The following is a 16101-nucleotide window of genomic DNA, read 5'->3' as shown; positions in this document are numbered from 1 at the left end:
AACAGTTCTGAGGTAAGCCTACACATATCCTGCCTTCTGCTTCATCTCCCAAGCAACTTACAGGTGTTTTCAAACACTAATGGAAACTCTGGAGACTGAGGGCAGCATTGCTTATTACCTGATCACGATCACCTGCAAAACAGCAGCTCTTCATAGTACATGAGTTGAAGTACCCTTGGTTGTCAAACTGGAAGACAGGCAGCCGACAGTGAATGTCGTAGAGGACTGGGGGAAGGCGCCGACGCAGTGCCAGCAGCTGGGTTCCGTTGCTGTTGAACCGGACACTCATGGCACTCTGAAGGGAGAGGTTTCCACCATAGCGGAGCAGCGAACTGGGAAAAGACAGCAGAAACAAGTGAGGTGGCATTAAAGACAAAAGAATCTCTCTGACCTTACTGAGTCATTTCAAACAAGCCCAGTAAACTATAATCTTACTTTGTGTAATCTTACTTTTAATTTCTGCTTTGAAGCATCAATTCCCGAACAAACTTCATTCAAAACCTGAATTGCAAACTATCAAAACACTAAAATAACAATATAAGGTCTTCAGAAGAGTAAATTTAAAGACTGCGAGTAGTTTTGTTAGCAACAACTACATTTCCCACATAGGGGCAAAGTTTCGCAGAGTAACCTTAGCCTTAAAAAGACTGTTCCTGTACTTCTGGGATGCCTGCATTTGAGACTGACCCTACCAGCATTCATCTGGTGCCTGAATCCAGCCAGCCCAAACTTTTTTTCCTCTGCTCTGGCACCAGATGGCATTTTCTCTGATTGCAGATACTCTGACCATTGTATCACTTCTGCTTCTATTTACATTTCTACAGGCATAAGAGGATGTCTGAGTTCTACAATCAGTTCCAGGTGTTGCAAATAAAAGGCCATCTTACTAACAAGTTACTGCAAGAAATGCTAAACCGAGTTACCTAGCTAATCTCAAACTTGCTTCATCAAAAATATTGCCAAGTGAGCAAGACAATTATGCTACTATGTGACACCTAAAACCCTCATAGCTGAATTTGCTAGTCTCCTTGTCCCCATAAAAGGCTGTATGATCAGAGCTAGAGTATTTGTATCAGCTCTTATTGACATATACAAGACAAAACCAATGGGTCACAAATTTCCAGTCTCTCTCTTTAAAACTATAAAAGAGTATGGAATTTGTTCCATCCAGGAACCTAAAGGTAATCAAAGCGTACATGAAATTCAACTTGCATTGTATGGGCTTTCTGTTTTTTTCAAAGACTTAATTCAATTCCTGTGCTTGAAATAACTGTGTGTATGGAAAGGGAGACAATGAAGGAAGAAGACATTTTATCCCTTTTTTTGTTGGGAAAAAAAAAAAAAAAAAAAAAATCACTAAAACCTCCTTGAGCAGTACCAAAGCTTGACCTTTTGTTAACAGGCTTTGAGCAATCCACATCAAATATTGTTAAGTGCTGTGATTTTTATGCACCTTCTGGATCAGAAAAGGCACAAAATTTGCAGATCCTACAGGGACATTCATTCATGGACTTTTAATGCATTATACTTTCTGATGTAGCCCTCTGTCTCAACGTTTGTCAGAAATGAGTCACTCAGCATGGATGGAAAGCCACATTCCATGCAGGTTGAAGCATGAATCCACTGCATGAGATACTGTAAAGTTAAAAACTATTCTTCCTAAGCCAGAGTTAAACAAAACCAAAAATAAAATAGAAAACTCTGCATAACAAGCACACTAAAAATACACTGCTCTCACACATGTACACTTTCTGACCTGATCAGTCAAAGCCAGGGTGCTGCAAAAAAATCAGAAGTCACAGTTTCAAAGCCAACTAGTAAGAGCTTCGAGCTGGGTGCCACAACTTATGAATGTCTTATTATCATGAAGAGTCCTGCTCTCTCACCCCTGTGTGCATTTTTCCAGGCAAAGCTGCTGAGCTTCTCTTAAGTGTTCACAGCTTTTAATAAAAGCATGAGAAAATTTAATACTAGAAACTGTAGCCTTAGAGACAAGGATTTAGGATCCTCTCATCAGCCTAGTTTCTTTTAATCAAGATCCAGGAAGTACTCGGCCATCTCAAAATAGTCAGGCACTAAAAAAAAAAAATTAAAAAAATCCAAACCCAAACAAAATCAAAACACACCTCCCAACCCACCCCAAACCAAAACCACCATAAAAATTAAACAAAAAAATCCAACCCAAACCCCCAAACCAACCAAACCTCCACCCCAAAAAACACTCAGAAAAAAAAAAGTATTTTTTTCTATGAAAATATAAAGGTTTTCCATCATGGATAGGAATACCGTAACATGTATGTACCAACTAGACTTAATGTTAAGGTGGTCACTGCTGCAGCAAGATTAAAGCCCTCTTCCTTATTATCAGTTCAACTCCTCAGTGTAAACCACAACCTGGAATTCTTTCCTGCCTACAAGTAAGGGAGCCTAGCAGATGCCCCATCCTTTCCACTCTTCAGGCAAAGTTTCCATGGTTACTATCACTATGCCCTGTCTGAAATATTCTGAGATTATATTTTGCAATAATAGTGGTGTAATATCAAATTAGTTTCCATTCTGTTTACAGATGTTTTCATTAAACTCCTACAGCAGTCAAAGCTATCAAAGAAAACACCTCTTGGAGTTGAATGCTATATTGTGTTTCAGTAACTTTAGTGTAACAAAGCTTTAACAGAATATTTTATTTCAGAAATTAAATGAAGGCTCGAACTTCAGAAATTATGGTCATACACACACATGAAAAGGCTAGAATTAAGGAGCTGCGCAGTTAAGACCCCGCAAAAGACCAACAGCTTTGCCTACCTCATACCCTCACTTCACACGATTCAGCCCCACAGGTAATGGAAATACAGCTTGCGCTGCAGTTCCTTGAATATTTGGCACAAAGGAAAAAGAAGTAAACCAAATTAAACAAACAAATGGAAAAACCCAAACAAAAATCCTGAAACAAACAAACAAACCCCACACTAATAGAAAAGTGAGCTAAGTTTGGCTATTAGAGAAGGAAATACCAAAATGGCCATTCCTCACTCATCAGACTCTATAGCTCAAGTACAGCAAAATGCTGCACTAAATCACAAGAGAGTGGTTTTTCCCACCGTGCTGTGTCCTGCTTGCTTCCTCTATGCCTCTTTGAAAGGGTTTAGCAAATTAACTGCACTGTGTTTTCCTTTAACAAGCTATGGAAAGAGGCAGCAGGTAGTCAGCTGGGGGTGAGGAGAGACAAACTGACACCAGAACCCCCCCAACATTTATTTCCTGACCTAGAGGAGGGAGTGCAGAGGAGGGAGTGCAGCTCATGGCCCCATCTTGGTGAAAAAGCTAGGAACTTAGTTCACAAACAGAGGACATAAGCAGTTAGCTGACTCCAAGAAAGAAGCTAGGGGAAGTTATGTTATTTTTTACAGTATTATACCAGTACTACTACTCATTAGAACTAAAGAGGATGTCTGAATCAATAAGCTCTTAAGATCTTCAAACAAATCAGAACCAGTTTTGCTCTTTTTCCTTTTTCTGGGGTGGGAAGGGAAGAGGAAGGGGAGGGCTGTGTTTAAGCATGTTCAATGTTCAAATGACTACCTCCACTTTCTTGGCTGCATCATGGTGCTGCTCTATACCTTTCTTTAGTCAGTGCTACCTTTGGATTTTTTCCACACAGGATTATGTGGGGCAGTGTAAACACGCTTGGATTATGTTGCTCATGCCACTTCTAATGGCTCCTTATTGCATGCTATAGCAAAGGAATTTCAGAGGCAACACCTTCTTGCACTTACTAAAAAGTTTACTGATACATCAGACTAAGTGCAGTACTCTCCTCTCAAAGACACAGGACATGACAGCTAGTGAGAAATCTGAAGACCATCTTAAAAGAACAACTATGAACAAGATGGGTGCCCCTCCTGCCAAAGGAATTATCCTTATGAATCCAGACCCAGACTACTCTGGGATTTTGTCTGCTTCCAAATTTGGCTCATCCAGCCAGCTGTGGAATGCTGGTATTGTCTACTAGCTCTGGAAGCAATACAGAGAGAGAGGGAGATAACTCACTTCTGAGTTTTTAAAAAGGTCATCTTGGGTGATTAAGAGAAATACTAAGTCCAGAGATGGAACAGTAAAATGCAACCAAACAAGCTGGAGCTGAAGGGAGGCTGAGGAGGAAGAGAATCCACAGTTATATGCAATATGGTCATTTCTGCACGCAGGCAGCAGTCAAGTGTTAACTAAATACCAGCTCAGGCAAACAATGGAAGGCTTTCAATCCAAGAGTAGCACCACTAATGTAAATACATTTCTACTGGCAGCTAGTAGGGTGAGAGAAGAAGTAAGTCACGCTTCACTCAGAATGTGCAGGGAAAGTCTGTACCTGAAACAAGCGTTTCTCTCTCCTCGTTTCTTCCCTTTTCTAAACAAAAAAGCTTTTTCATCCTTTTCTGAAAAGTTGACTGCCCTACTGGTAAACACAAGTGTAACCCAGGCAATTCAAAAGTTAACTTGGCAACAGACAGTGGCCATTAAAACCACGAGATCAGTGTCTTGGTAGAAATAAAATAAAAGCAGCGTGAATGACAGCATCAAATAGAACCATTAAATAAAACCATTGAATAGTTTCTCTTGATAAGCTACAAATCTGACAACAAAAAGCAGCACAGAAACTGTCCCTGGGATATGAGTGCCATTTAAGAGGGGGAAGGAAGGAAGGAAGGAAGGGAGAAAGTGTCAGCATCAAACAGCAATGTGTGAAACTAACTTAATGAAAGAATGAACTTAAAAGGAAAAAATAAATTTAATGTTTGTAACTAATACACATCATTGCATACAACTGTTTTTGTCAGCATTTCTTTAACCACAAAATTGAGGAACTTTGAACTATGCAAAAAGAACTGGAATGAAACTTGGCAAACAGAATCTTGGCCTGGAAAACTTCAGAAAGGTTTGGGTTTTATTTGGAATAAAGTTATTCTCTGTGTGTAAAAAAACCCCACAACTCTTATTTAGTCTGGAGCAGACACTTAAAAAGAGCCAAATAACCAACTAACAAGCTAACCAAGCAAGCACAGGATCAAATCAACATGGAAGGTTTTGAGATTTTTTTAAAAGCAGGTTACAAGTCTCACAGAAATCTCAAGATAGTTTCTTTGAAAAGCAGGTAAATCCTGGCAAAGCATATGGAGTTTCTCTACATGTATTCAGAAGTGTTAACAAATGTGAAGGAAGTCCATCAGTGTTCTTAAGATTGAAAAGGTACAGAAACCATGCTCAGGATTTTCTTATTTCTCAGTAGCATGCTCGTTTTCAATTATATCATCAGTATTTCTGATTATTTCACTACCTTTACAAGAACTCTGTTCAAGAACTACATCCCCCAGAATCCTTAGCAGGAAGTAAGGGATATTTGCCTGGACTTCAAAGAATAACAAAATAAAATAAAGGCTGTGTATTGTTAGCCAAACTGAACACCTTAACTTTCCTTCAAAGAGGACATACAAGTAGAATAAACTGCATGCACCAAAACTGGAAAAGTAGGGAATATGGGGTGAAGTTCTGCATGTTCAAGAAGATGTCATTCCTTCTGCTCTTTCCTGTTAGGGTCAGGATTATGTAACTTAGTATAAAAAGGAATCCCTCATCATTAATACATTTTCATGCACGGCAAGCTCTAAGGTGAACAGAAGCTTCACCTTCCCCTCCAAACCAGGAGGGCAATAATTTATTAGTTTTTTTTTTTAATAAGATTCTTATCTAATAACTTCAGAATCTGGTGCCTTAAGAACGTCAGACATCACCAGATTTATGTACCCAGAGAAGTCAGACCACGTAACAGCAAAGGCTTGCGTGGTTTGGCCCTTATGATCTAATTGAATCACTGAATGCTAACGTTGCTTCACCACTGATCTTAGGCAGCTCTCCAGAAAGCATTATATTTTCCTTTATTTTGCCTTCATTCATGGGAAAAAAACGTACAGAATTTCAGCATTTTGAAGAAGATGACAAGAGCAAAGGCATAAAGTAAACTAAACTCTCCCCCTCATTTGTATTACTTTTATCCTTCTAAGACTTAAGGCTTTTCTGCCATTATAGCAATTAAACAGTAGCAAATGACAATACCCCCCCCCCCCCCCCCCCCCCCCATTTGTTTGAATGTTTCAAATCCTCCTCCAGCTCTGTCTAACATTTATTTTGGTCTTATTACAGACCTGTTCCCAAACATTCTCACTGTTCTAGGCTTGTCCTCACTGCAGATCTGTGAGTCAGCAGGCACAAGTGTCCTGTTCTCACTCTCTGATTGAATCATCCAGTTGTTACTGTAACCTGAGTAATAAATGAGATCTTGTAGACAGTAATTTTGCAGGAAAAGAAAAACAAACAAAATAGCCAGGTTAAAAAATAAAAGAAAGTAGAGAATATGAAGTAAAAAGCAACTGTCCAACAACCACAAGTAACCTAGCAAAATCACCTGATCATTTTCCTCCTTTTCTAATCTGAATTCTACAGCTGGAGCCCATTATTCAGCCTGTTCAGAAATAGTACCTTGTAGGATGGAGTACAGACTGTGAGAGAGCACTGCACAGAAGAATCCAGCAAAACACAAAGGAGTAGCTTCCATCAGATAACCAGAGAAGATGCAAATGCAGCCAGACATGGCATGAGAAGATGACCTTTAAGTCAACAGAATGAACAGAAACCGTTTCCAAAACGAAGCACACACCAAAGTCAGTGTAACAGAAAGACCAAAGATACCAGAGAACCATAACTCAATAAAATAATCTGAGTGTGAAAGTTGGTAATTCCTCCTGAAGGGTAAATCCATTTTCACACCTTAGTGTCTCTGCAAAAGCAGCCACATATCAGTACTGCAATCCTATGAAGCATTTTCACCTACACACGTTTCTGTGTCGGGATTCTTCTATTGCATTAGGAAAGCTGAGTAACGGCAGCCACAGGTTTGTTCTTTCATCCAATAATATATATGCACTCACCACCCTTCCTTCCCCCAGCAAAGCTGCACAGAATTTTAATTTAACAAAGCTATAAAGGCTGAAATTAAAGAACAGCAACATGAAAGTAGGCCTTTCTTTTGACAGGGAAAGTGGCAAGATCCAAGATGCTCCTGCAGAAGCACAGTCCAGTCTTGAATCTATAAAGTTTTTGCCTCTAACAGGTACAAGATGAATAAAAATTATTATATAAAGCTAAATGAATGCAACTGCACACACAACTTTGGTCTCATCAAGGTGGTTCCACCAGCTTCCCAGGGACTGATGTTTCAAAGTCTAATTCCTTTGTCTTACAAAACGGTTGAAGTAACATTTCATATGTTCTCCCATAAACGCACTAAAAGGATGCCTCCCTTGTATTCAGTCACCAATAATTTATTTTATTTTACTTTTTAAAAGAAAAAATGGCATCTCTTAATTCTTATTTTAATTCCCCTCTCATTGAAATGAAGCATAAAGGTCATTAGTATAAGCCTAGTACGATCACAGATCTATTTCCTCAGAAAGCAGGCTACCAAAAAACCTTAGAGCTTCGTCTGAATGACAGATTAATATTTGATACTTATAAAATCTGCACTGCAAGGCCAATGCTTTACATTTCATATTCTTGCTTTAAAAAGACTGCTGTGGTCAAGAATTTCAAAACTAACAAAAAGATTAAGCATAATAAGGCTTTTGTAGGAAGTATTCCCATTCCTTGATACAGGAAAAACTGAGGGCAAGAGAGGTCAATCAACAAACCTACCCAACACTGTGAAACAAAACCAGGCTTCCTGACTTCTTGTTTACTGCATGAAGCTACTCACGTTCTTGAAAACTGCAAACCTGAACAGCACTGCTGCTTCTGGGAGCAAGCTGGATCCCACAGAGGAAAGGGACAGTACCTAGCTTAAAGTGCCTGGCCAGAACCAAACCAGGCTAGTGTGGGCATGACAGTAAGTGCAAAAAAGTTTAATCTTCTAATCAGAAAGTCCCCATGCATATGATGGAGGGCTAGCCGCAATGGATAATGCGATTTTTTTTCTAGTGGTTTGAGAAAATTAGTAAATCAAGACAGGAAAAGCTGAACAGAAGAGTCGCTATAGCCCTATCTGAGGTCAAAAAAGAGTTAGAAGCTAAACTGCTAACAATACCCATTTTCATTTTACAAACTTGAACCTCAGTAATCCAAATTTCATTTGTGTGCCTGATCAACAAATCTGTGGATGCTGCAGTAAAGACAAAAAATCTTCCATTCTGTCATTGAAAAAAAATCAAACCAAAACCAAACAACTTCAAAGATCTTTAGTTTGCACATCAGTGAATTAACCTGAATACACTCCACTGCAGGAAGGATACCAGCATAAGCACAAAAAAGGCTAAACTAAACCCTCTATCCCAAGAGAGGCTGACAAGGTTAGGCATAAAGCACGACTGCAAATGAGATAGAGTGTGTACATCTAAAACAGAAGCGAAGTGAGAATGCCCATCCTACAATACCATCCTAGTTAATTCTGCAATAAGAAGACAGAAAGGTGGGAAAAAGAGACTACAGCACCTGCTTCACACACTTGAATACCAAGCAGTATTCAGCAGACTTGCACACTTAAGTATTTCCAGACTATTAGCTAGCGTTCACACCAACAACAGAAAAGAGCACTTGCTTCAAAGTAAAAAGTATCTAGCAATGAATTCACTGATTTACATCTTTTGCAACTTTGGTACAACATTTCTGTCTTTCCAAGGGAAAAAGAAAAGAAAAAAAAGCAAAAAAGCCTCAACTGGTTCAAAGTGGCAACCACAAAAAAGGAGGCCATATGCAGCAAAGTACTCTTCCCAGCAGAAATAACACTCAAGCCATCAGCATAACTAAAGGCTTAATGACTGTCACCATCTCTCTTTGCCCAAAGTAAAAAAGGTTTATTTGCGAATACATCCTTTTCTCTTCAGTGACCCCCTACTGGAGACACAGAGGGGACTAGGCTCAGATGTTTCTAACAACGGAAGAAGTAATTTGATTTTGGCTAAATCTGTGTCAAACAGTTTAGAGATTTATTTATGGTTACAATGAGGAAAACAAAGAAAAAAATACTGTCACTCATCCAGATGCCATTAGCATTCAAAAGTTCCTTCAACACAACCCAAAGATTTCCAAAAAAGAGTAAGTCAATCCCCATGAATTTAAGCAACAATAAGCTCCCTTTCTGTGACGTTAAAGGGAACTTCTAAGAAATAATGGAAAACAAACAGTGGTGGTGGGGAGGGAATATCTAAGTTTGGGTTCTATGTTATTTGTGTCAAATAAGCCAAGTTGAACTAGGTCAGGAAAGCTTCAGATTCTAGGTTGAGACACAGATCAGTTGAGCTGCCTCAATACTACAGAAGCAAAACTGATGAGGATGGTACGTGTGCGGGATGAGTTGTATTTCCTGACTTGCAAGAGAAGAAAAATAGTTATTTGAACTATTTCAGGTGGTGTGGTTGACCCATACTGGTGAGTGTCTAAACAGCATTTAAAATTTGTTATACTTTAACCTAGCTAAATGAGTTACTTTAATGAGCACAAAGTTAGTAAAAATTCACAACAAACGGTTCAAATGGGAAGGAAAAGAAAACAAACTGATAAGCTTGACAAAGAAAAAGTGATTGCCAAGATACACATTTTTCCTGGACTCATTAATACAGTGCTCTGCTCAAAGCAGGACTGCAGAGGTCTCCAAACAACCATGCAGCATACTTCTATTGCACTGAAAGAATTTGAACAGTTGGTTGCTAATTCAATGACGTAGAGGGCTCCTCCATCTGCAAGGACTTTGGCAATCCCAAAGCACAGGCATTAAAAGTGGTTAGAATCACGAGCTTCTTTCCTTTACAAACAGTGTCAAAATGCAAAACAGTCAAAGAAAAACCTTAAATCTCCACATACTATACCTTCCATCCCACTCCTGTCACCATCATGTAACATCTTATTAAAAACCCGTAAGGAAAGACAATTACAACCAAAGATGCTACTTTGAGAAAATTTCCAATGCACCTGTTCTAGCCTCTAAGGAGCCCTGAACCTCACTAAACTCATTGTCAAGAGGCAAACCCTGTAGTTACCCCCTTCAGTTCAAATCCCCCTGCAAACAATCATCAATACTGGATCCCACAGTTGTGCTTCCAGAAACTCAGTATTTCACAGTACTTCAGCCAACATATCAGACATCCTGGTAACACACAGATAAAATTAGGCAACAGCTACTTTTTAGAGGGAGCTTAGGAAGGTAAGCTAGAAAGAATAAAACTCATCATGTGCATGAGTATGTCTCAGAAAATAACTGCTCTGTTCTTCTGGTATGATCTTTAAGGATTAAATACCTTGAAGATTCAAGCCGGGAAACTAAAATCGGCAACAGTTGGAGACCTAAATCTGTGGAATTAGTTATAATGCTGGTTTTATGACTTTAGAATACCTTATGCATCACTACACAGGTTTTCTAAAGTCCTCTCTGTGCAACAGGCTATAAATATCACCTGTGGTACAGAGCTGCAAATACTCATCTTCCGTTCCTCCCTTTCTCTTGCACTCTCACCAATCAACAACAAAAAAACAAACCCAACAATATAAACCCTGCCTTTATTTAGAGGTAATACTTAGCCCTCTCTTGCAAAGATGGTCAATTTGACATGTAGCTAACTAAACTGTGAAGAGCTATTCTCAAATTGCCTGTAGTTGCGCCAGCTACCACTTCTATCTCAAAACCGACAAAGGACTTGTGAACCTGAAACCTACGTTTTCCAGCTACACATCATCATGTCTACCTAACATAAGCCCCTTTGCAAGACTTCTACATCCTGAGATTGAGTACAGAGATATTCCATATCCCTCCATAGAAAGAAGTCATGTAAACCACATAATACATAGTGTTTTCCTCTTGCCATCAGAGACCACTGATCCACAAACAACACCTTCTTTACAGGTCTCCAAAAGGCTGTAAACTAAACAAGTGAAGCTATAAAGCAAGGCAATCAGAGCCAAGAACTGCATTTTCAGAAGTACTAAGTACCTGTGATTTCCAACAGATTTGGACCAGAAGTTATGCATTCAGTACATTGTTTTAAAAGTTAGATTGTGTTTTCATGCAGCACATGACTAAGGAGAACATGTAGTAATTAGCACTTGGCAGAAAAAGCTCTGCTCAAGACAAAGACTTTAGAGAACAGTCAGTTGGAGACCAGCAGCACAGTACATGGCCATATCCTTCAAAGCCCTCCTTATACCAGCAAGATCAACTTACCCTGACATTCACAAGCACTGCAGAGTCCTATCTCAAGATCCTCATGAAACTAATTAGTCTGTCACAGGGAAGAAATCTCCATCTCTGTATTTTGCTTATTATTTAATGAGCTACTCACTAGTGATTCACTGATATGTAAGAACAGGTATTCCTCATCCACAGCTTGGGAATTTGCTTCTTCTGAATTCTCAGTGCAGGAGGCAAATTTCTTGATGGGTGTTTTTTTGAGAAAAGAATATTAATTTAATGTAAGCTAAAGAAGTTTGCTTGAAAAGGCTCTGAACTGCAGTTACTCCTCAGCCCAGACAAAGAAAGACAAAAGTTGAATTAATGTTCTTGTTTGGCTTTGTCCATAATATGTTGATGGAAAACACTGAAATTAACACTCCTTCAACTTGGGCTTATGACTTGTATGGTCAAGTTAGCTTTAAAAATATGCCATGAAGTTTACAGTCACCAAGAGATACCAGGTTTGCCTGGGTGGTCAAGTTTTTTTTAATTCATCATTGGATTTTTTGAGTACACTGACTTGTGACTATGCAGACAGCACAGGCCTCCTGAACTTTCAGACCCTTAAAAAGGTCTATTGCACATAAGCATTTCTACCTCACTCAGAGCTTGAATGCAGCCCTTGAATTCTGGGGACAAAAGTTTCCCCAGAAACCAACACTCAAGACTGGTGTCCTAGAACACTGTGTTGTACTGCAGAAACATGAAAAGTTAAGTGTCAAGTAGAAACACTCTCTGCTTGTAATTTATTCTCATGTGACAGGCAGCCTTAGAAGGGAAATCACTCACAACTTTGGTTATGTTTCACCTCTTCTACTTTATAAAAAGCTACCAGGAATGCATGTAAGGAACATGCTGATAACACAAAAAGGGAAAGGTTAGTTTAGCAAAAAAAAAAAAAACTTAAGTAAAACAGTAATGACACAAACATCTGAACATACCAAATAGTTCACTGCTCCTCAAATGAGGAAGGTCTTGTTTCCTTCTTATCTCCTATTCTCAGTCTTACAAACCTCCCCCTCTCTTCTCCATCACCTATATTACTCACTGGATCCTCCCTGAACACAGTTCAGCTTACTAGGCCGTAAGAAAGCCAGGAAGCTTTTCTAGGTTAGTTTTCTAACTTCTGAGCATAATGAGTTCGCACAAAAACCAGGTCAATCACAGAATTAGCGCAATGGACATAGCAGGAATGAGGGCCTGGGAGTTTTTAGATAAGTCCTCCAAGACTCACAAAAATGCCCGAGATATGCATTTCTGATACTGACTTGGCATTTCAGCTGCTGAGCTGGATGCACAAATGGATCCCATCATGTAAAAAGCTCAGGCCCAGTACTCCCATTGCAAGCAGAAAACACTTATGTGAACAGACCATTAGTAGCGTGAAAAGCAGTTTAAAAGTATGTGATGGTCATTAGGAGGACAGAACAACAACCAATAATCATTTTGATCTCAAAAGCTTCCAGATTAGTTGATGCAAGGGGTGGAAGGGGGAGGGAGGTGGAGTGAGAGAGAGGGAACATAGAGAAAGAAATAATTAAAGGAACAATTATCGTATTTTCTTAGGGGGAAAAGTTGCCTTTTGATCTCAGTAAAAAGGAGACTGGCATGGGGCTGTGTGGAAAAGGGAAAACATGACTACCTAAAAATAGCTTGAGTTATACAGTCGTTGCTTGAAATATATACGTAAGCCGACTTGCTGAGTTGCCCCCAGCAATTCTGTAACAATAGATACTTTGTTGAAACAGTTTAAGATGAACGGACTTGCCTTTTTTGATTTTCTTTACACATGCACAGCTTCCAGGCCCCATCTAGTGGTGCGAGTGCCTTACAACAGCCTCACTAATCAAGACCACGTTTTAGCTTTTCGCTTCAGTTTTCAAAAAGAAACAATACAGTTGGTTTCAGTTTAACTTCCACCTGAAAGAATGGCAATACTCACACGTTCTAAAAATAGAAAATAAGACTTCCAGAATCACTAGTTAACTTGCAGTCATGCTGAACTTATTGGTTTTATTTTAACGCTGTTTCACACGCTATTTTAGAGGACCCAACACACCACATTCAGATCTTACTAGTACACTGGGGAAGAAGGGGAGAATTTTGCTGAACCAAATCTGAGACAGAAAAGATATCAAGCTGTGAATGAACTTTGGGAAAGAGCAAAACGAATCCGCCTCTGTATCCTGACTCAGTCAGCACGACTAATCAAATTATGACTATTTGAAGTGAGCTAAACTTTTCACAATTCAGAACCGTGCAACTGTGTCTAAATTTCCCCATGCATGCCAAGAAATGCTGTTTTTTTCAATTATCTTTTTCACTGTAGTAGCCAAGCATAAAGCACTCCCAGGTTCCCATCAGAAAGTTAACCAATTTCACAGTATATGAATAAAACTTACTCATAATCAGGACTCCTTTTTTAAACCCTAAAAATATTTTAATTTGTAGAGGTGTTTAGTGTTGCCTGACTAAATCAGCAGACAAAAGCAACTGTCCTGGCTGGAGGTGCATAACAGCAAGCTGAAATGGCTCAACTGGAAAAGAGCCATGTATTTTGGAGAAAAAACACTCATGTAAAAATCCTCAAATTTTCCAGATAAGTAGATGCAGCTCATTTGTTTCTGACAAGCAATGGAATCTATATCTGAATTCCCTAACCCACAAGGATATCACAACTCCATTCAAGATTTTGAAAATTTAGAGCAATTATTTTAAAACTGCACAGTTAGCCATATTCCACTGCCAGACAAGTTTAGAAGTTAACAGCGTATCACCCCCTTTCTGACAGTGCATCATCAAGCTGAACAAAGTTAAACTGTACCTCACCTGAGGAACCTCTGCTGATTAAAACCAGGAATTCGGCATCAAGCCTGATGCCCTTCAAATGAGTAAAAGCCAGCTCAACACTGTGGGCTTATCAAACTATCGAACTATTTTGGTATTACTGTACCAGTGCTGTTGGCCAGAATACAAGTTACGTGAAGGCATTGCTAGCTACACTATTGCTGTTGGGCTAGTCTTCAGAATTTCAGGCCTTTCATTTGCTTTCTGGATTTTGCAGGGAAGCAGCAGCAGGATTCACCAGAACAGTCTCCAGTTATGAAGTAATCCAAGTAGTGGCTGCATCAGTTTAACTCTGCTTCCACTGAGAGCCGACAAAGAACTGAGAGCTGACAGAGAACAGGACAGCTGGAACAAATGAGTTTTACATGAAGTATTATACTAGATTATACTAGCCACAAAGTGTTAACTATATATAACCATTTCACCTTTCCTATACTGGAAGAGTGCTGTACCCCTTTAGAGTGCTTAACCCACTGGAAGTTATTGTTCTGGCGATCCACAGCAAACATCTAAAAGCACCTACTCTCCTTCTCATATATCCACATATAGGAGAATATTCACATATTCTCCTTCGTTCATGGACATTCAATCCCTGATCAAAACCCACTGCCACACATCATGATGGAACAGCTAAATTTTAACCTGATCTAGTAATTTCTGCTAGCACCACAGGTGGAATGATAAAAGTGAAAGACTTCCACGATGCCCACAGTATTGTGAAGAATCACATCAATACTGAAGGAGGAAATTCTCTTGACAGCTTATGGCATAAAATAAAGTCCCTCAAAAGTGAACTTAATGTACAGCAATGGAAAAAAAAAAAAAAAAAGGTAGACTAGGGAAGGAATGGACAGATCTAGCAATTTTATAATATAACTACATATTGTGCTATTCACACATATCCCAGCAAGGTAGTACTTCATGCCCTCACCTCAAAAAGCCTTTATCTCCTCATCCTTCCTACAACTCAGGTATTGTTACATTTTCTTGGATACTGATGATAGTATAAGAGAGAGCTACAAACCTGTAGAGAAGGAAGGATTTCCACCATTAGCAGACTTTTTTTAACAGTGAGGAAAGAGCTGATGAAGTAGCCCTTCTTAGCTGTGACAGCGGTTCTGGCACACAAGCTACCCAGGCAGCTTCCTGTTTATCCCAAGACTATGGAGAGCTTCAAGGCTGTTTATCCCATTCTGCCTATAAAACTGATCAGCCAAAACGGTTCTGGCACACATCTTACCTGCAACTACACTTTGTGTCCTTTAATAAGGATACAGAAAACATGCACAAACTCCCTCAGACCAACTTCAGTTCTAAGTGAAGTCTATCACAGGTATTTCAGCATCGTTACTTCATCCTTAAAAAAAAAACAAACCAAAACACTTCCCCCCTTCCTTCCCCTGATAACTAAGGTCATACTGTATTTTCCCCAGAACAGACTGTAACGAACTGTCCTGGTTTAAACACAGTCAGACAGCTTGTTCACTCACTTCCCCCCCTTCTTGCCCTCCCCCTACTCCTGGAGGGACAGAGAGGAGAATTGAAAAGAATGAAACTCCCACAGGTTGAGATAAGAACAGTTTAGTAACTAAGGTATAACACAAATCACTGCTGCTACCACCAATAATAATAATGATAAAGGAAATAAAAAGGGAAGAGAATACATCACCTCACCACCAGCCAACCAATAACTTGCCCACCTCCCCCCAGCCCGACCAAGCTCTGACCGATACCTCCTCCAACCCTGCAGTTTCCCAGCCCTTCCGGGTAACTCCCAGTTACCTCCTGGGCATGACGTGCTGTGGTATGGAATACCTCTTTGGTCAGTTTGGGTCAGGTGTCCTGTGTCTGCTTCCTCCCAGCTTCCCCTCCACCCTGGCAGACCATGAGGCTCACAAAGTCCTTGGCCAAACCAAAACATCATTGTTATCAGCTCTGTTCCCAAGCTGAAAGTCGAAACACTGCACTGCACCAGCTACCAAGAAGGAGAA

The 16101-nt window shown here is 39.7% G+C and overlaps 1 protein-coding gene across 2 annotated transcripts in view; it reads right to left on the bottom strand.

Annotated features, from left to right (window-relative positions):
* Positions 1-16101, bottom strand: part of DCAF5 (DDB1 and CUL4 associated factor 5) — a 73180-nt gene that overhangs the window by 33574 nt on the left and 23505 nt on the right. The window contains exons 1-2 of one of the 2 annotated variants that reach the window (XM_057420210.1): positions 693-848; positions 119-332 (exon numbers count right to left, since the gene is read on the bottom strand). In XM_057420210.1, coding sequence (XP_057276193.1) covers positions 119-332; positions 693-790 — 312 coding nt within the window. In that variant the 5' untranslated portion in view covers positions 791-848. Of the gene's footprint in view, positions 1-118; positions 333-692; positions 849-16101 lie in introns of those variants that run through there. The other variant, XM_057420209.1, reaches the window with a different exon arrangement.

The sequence above is a fragment of the Pezoporus wallicus genome, unplaced genomic scaffold (assembly GCF_028554395.1).
Source record: "Pezoporus wallicus isolate ANWC-B61680 ecotype Strahan unplaced genomic scaffold, APGP_CSIRO_Pwel_v1 contig_5418, whole genome shotgun sequence".
Classification (NCBI taxonomy): domain Eukaryota; kingdom Metazoa; phylum Chordata; class Aves; order Psittaciformes; family Psittacidae; genus Pezoporus; species Pezoporus wallicus.
The sequence above is the reverse complement of the archived record's forward strand: the minus strand, read 5'-3'. Positions and strand labels throughout refer to the sequence as shown.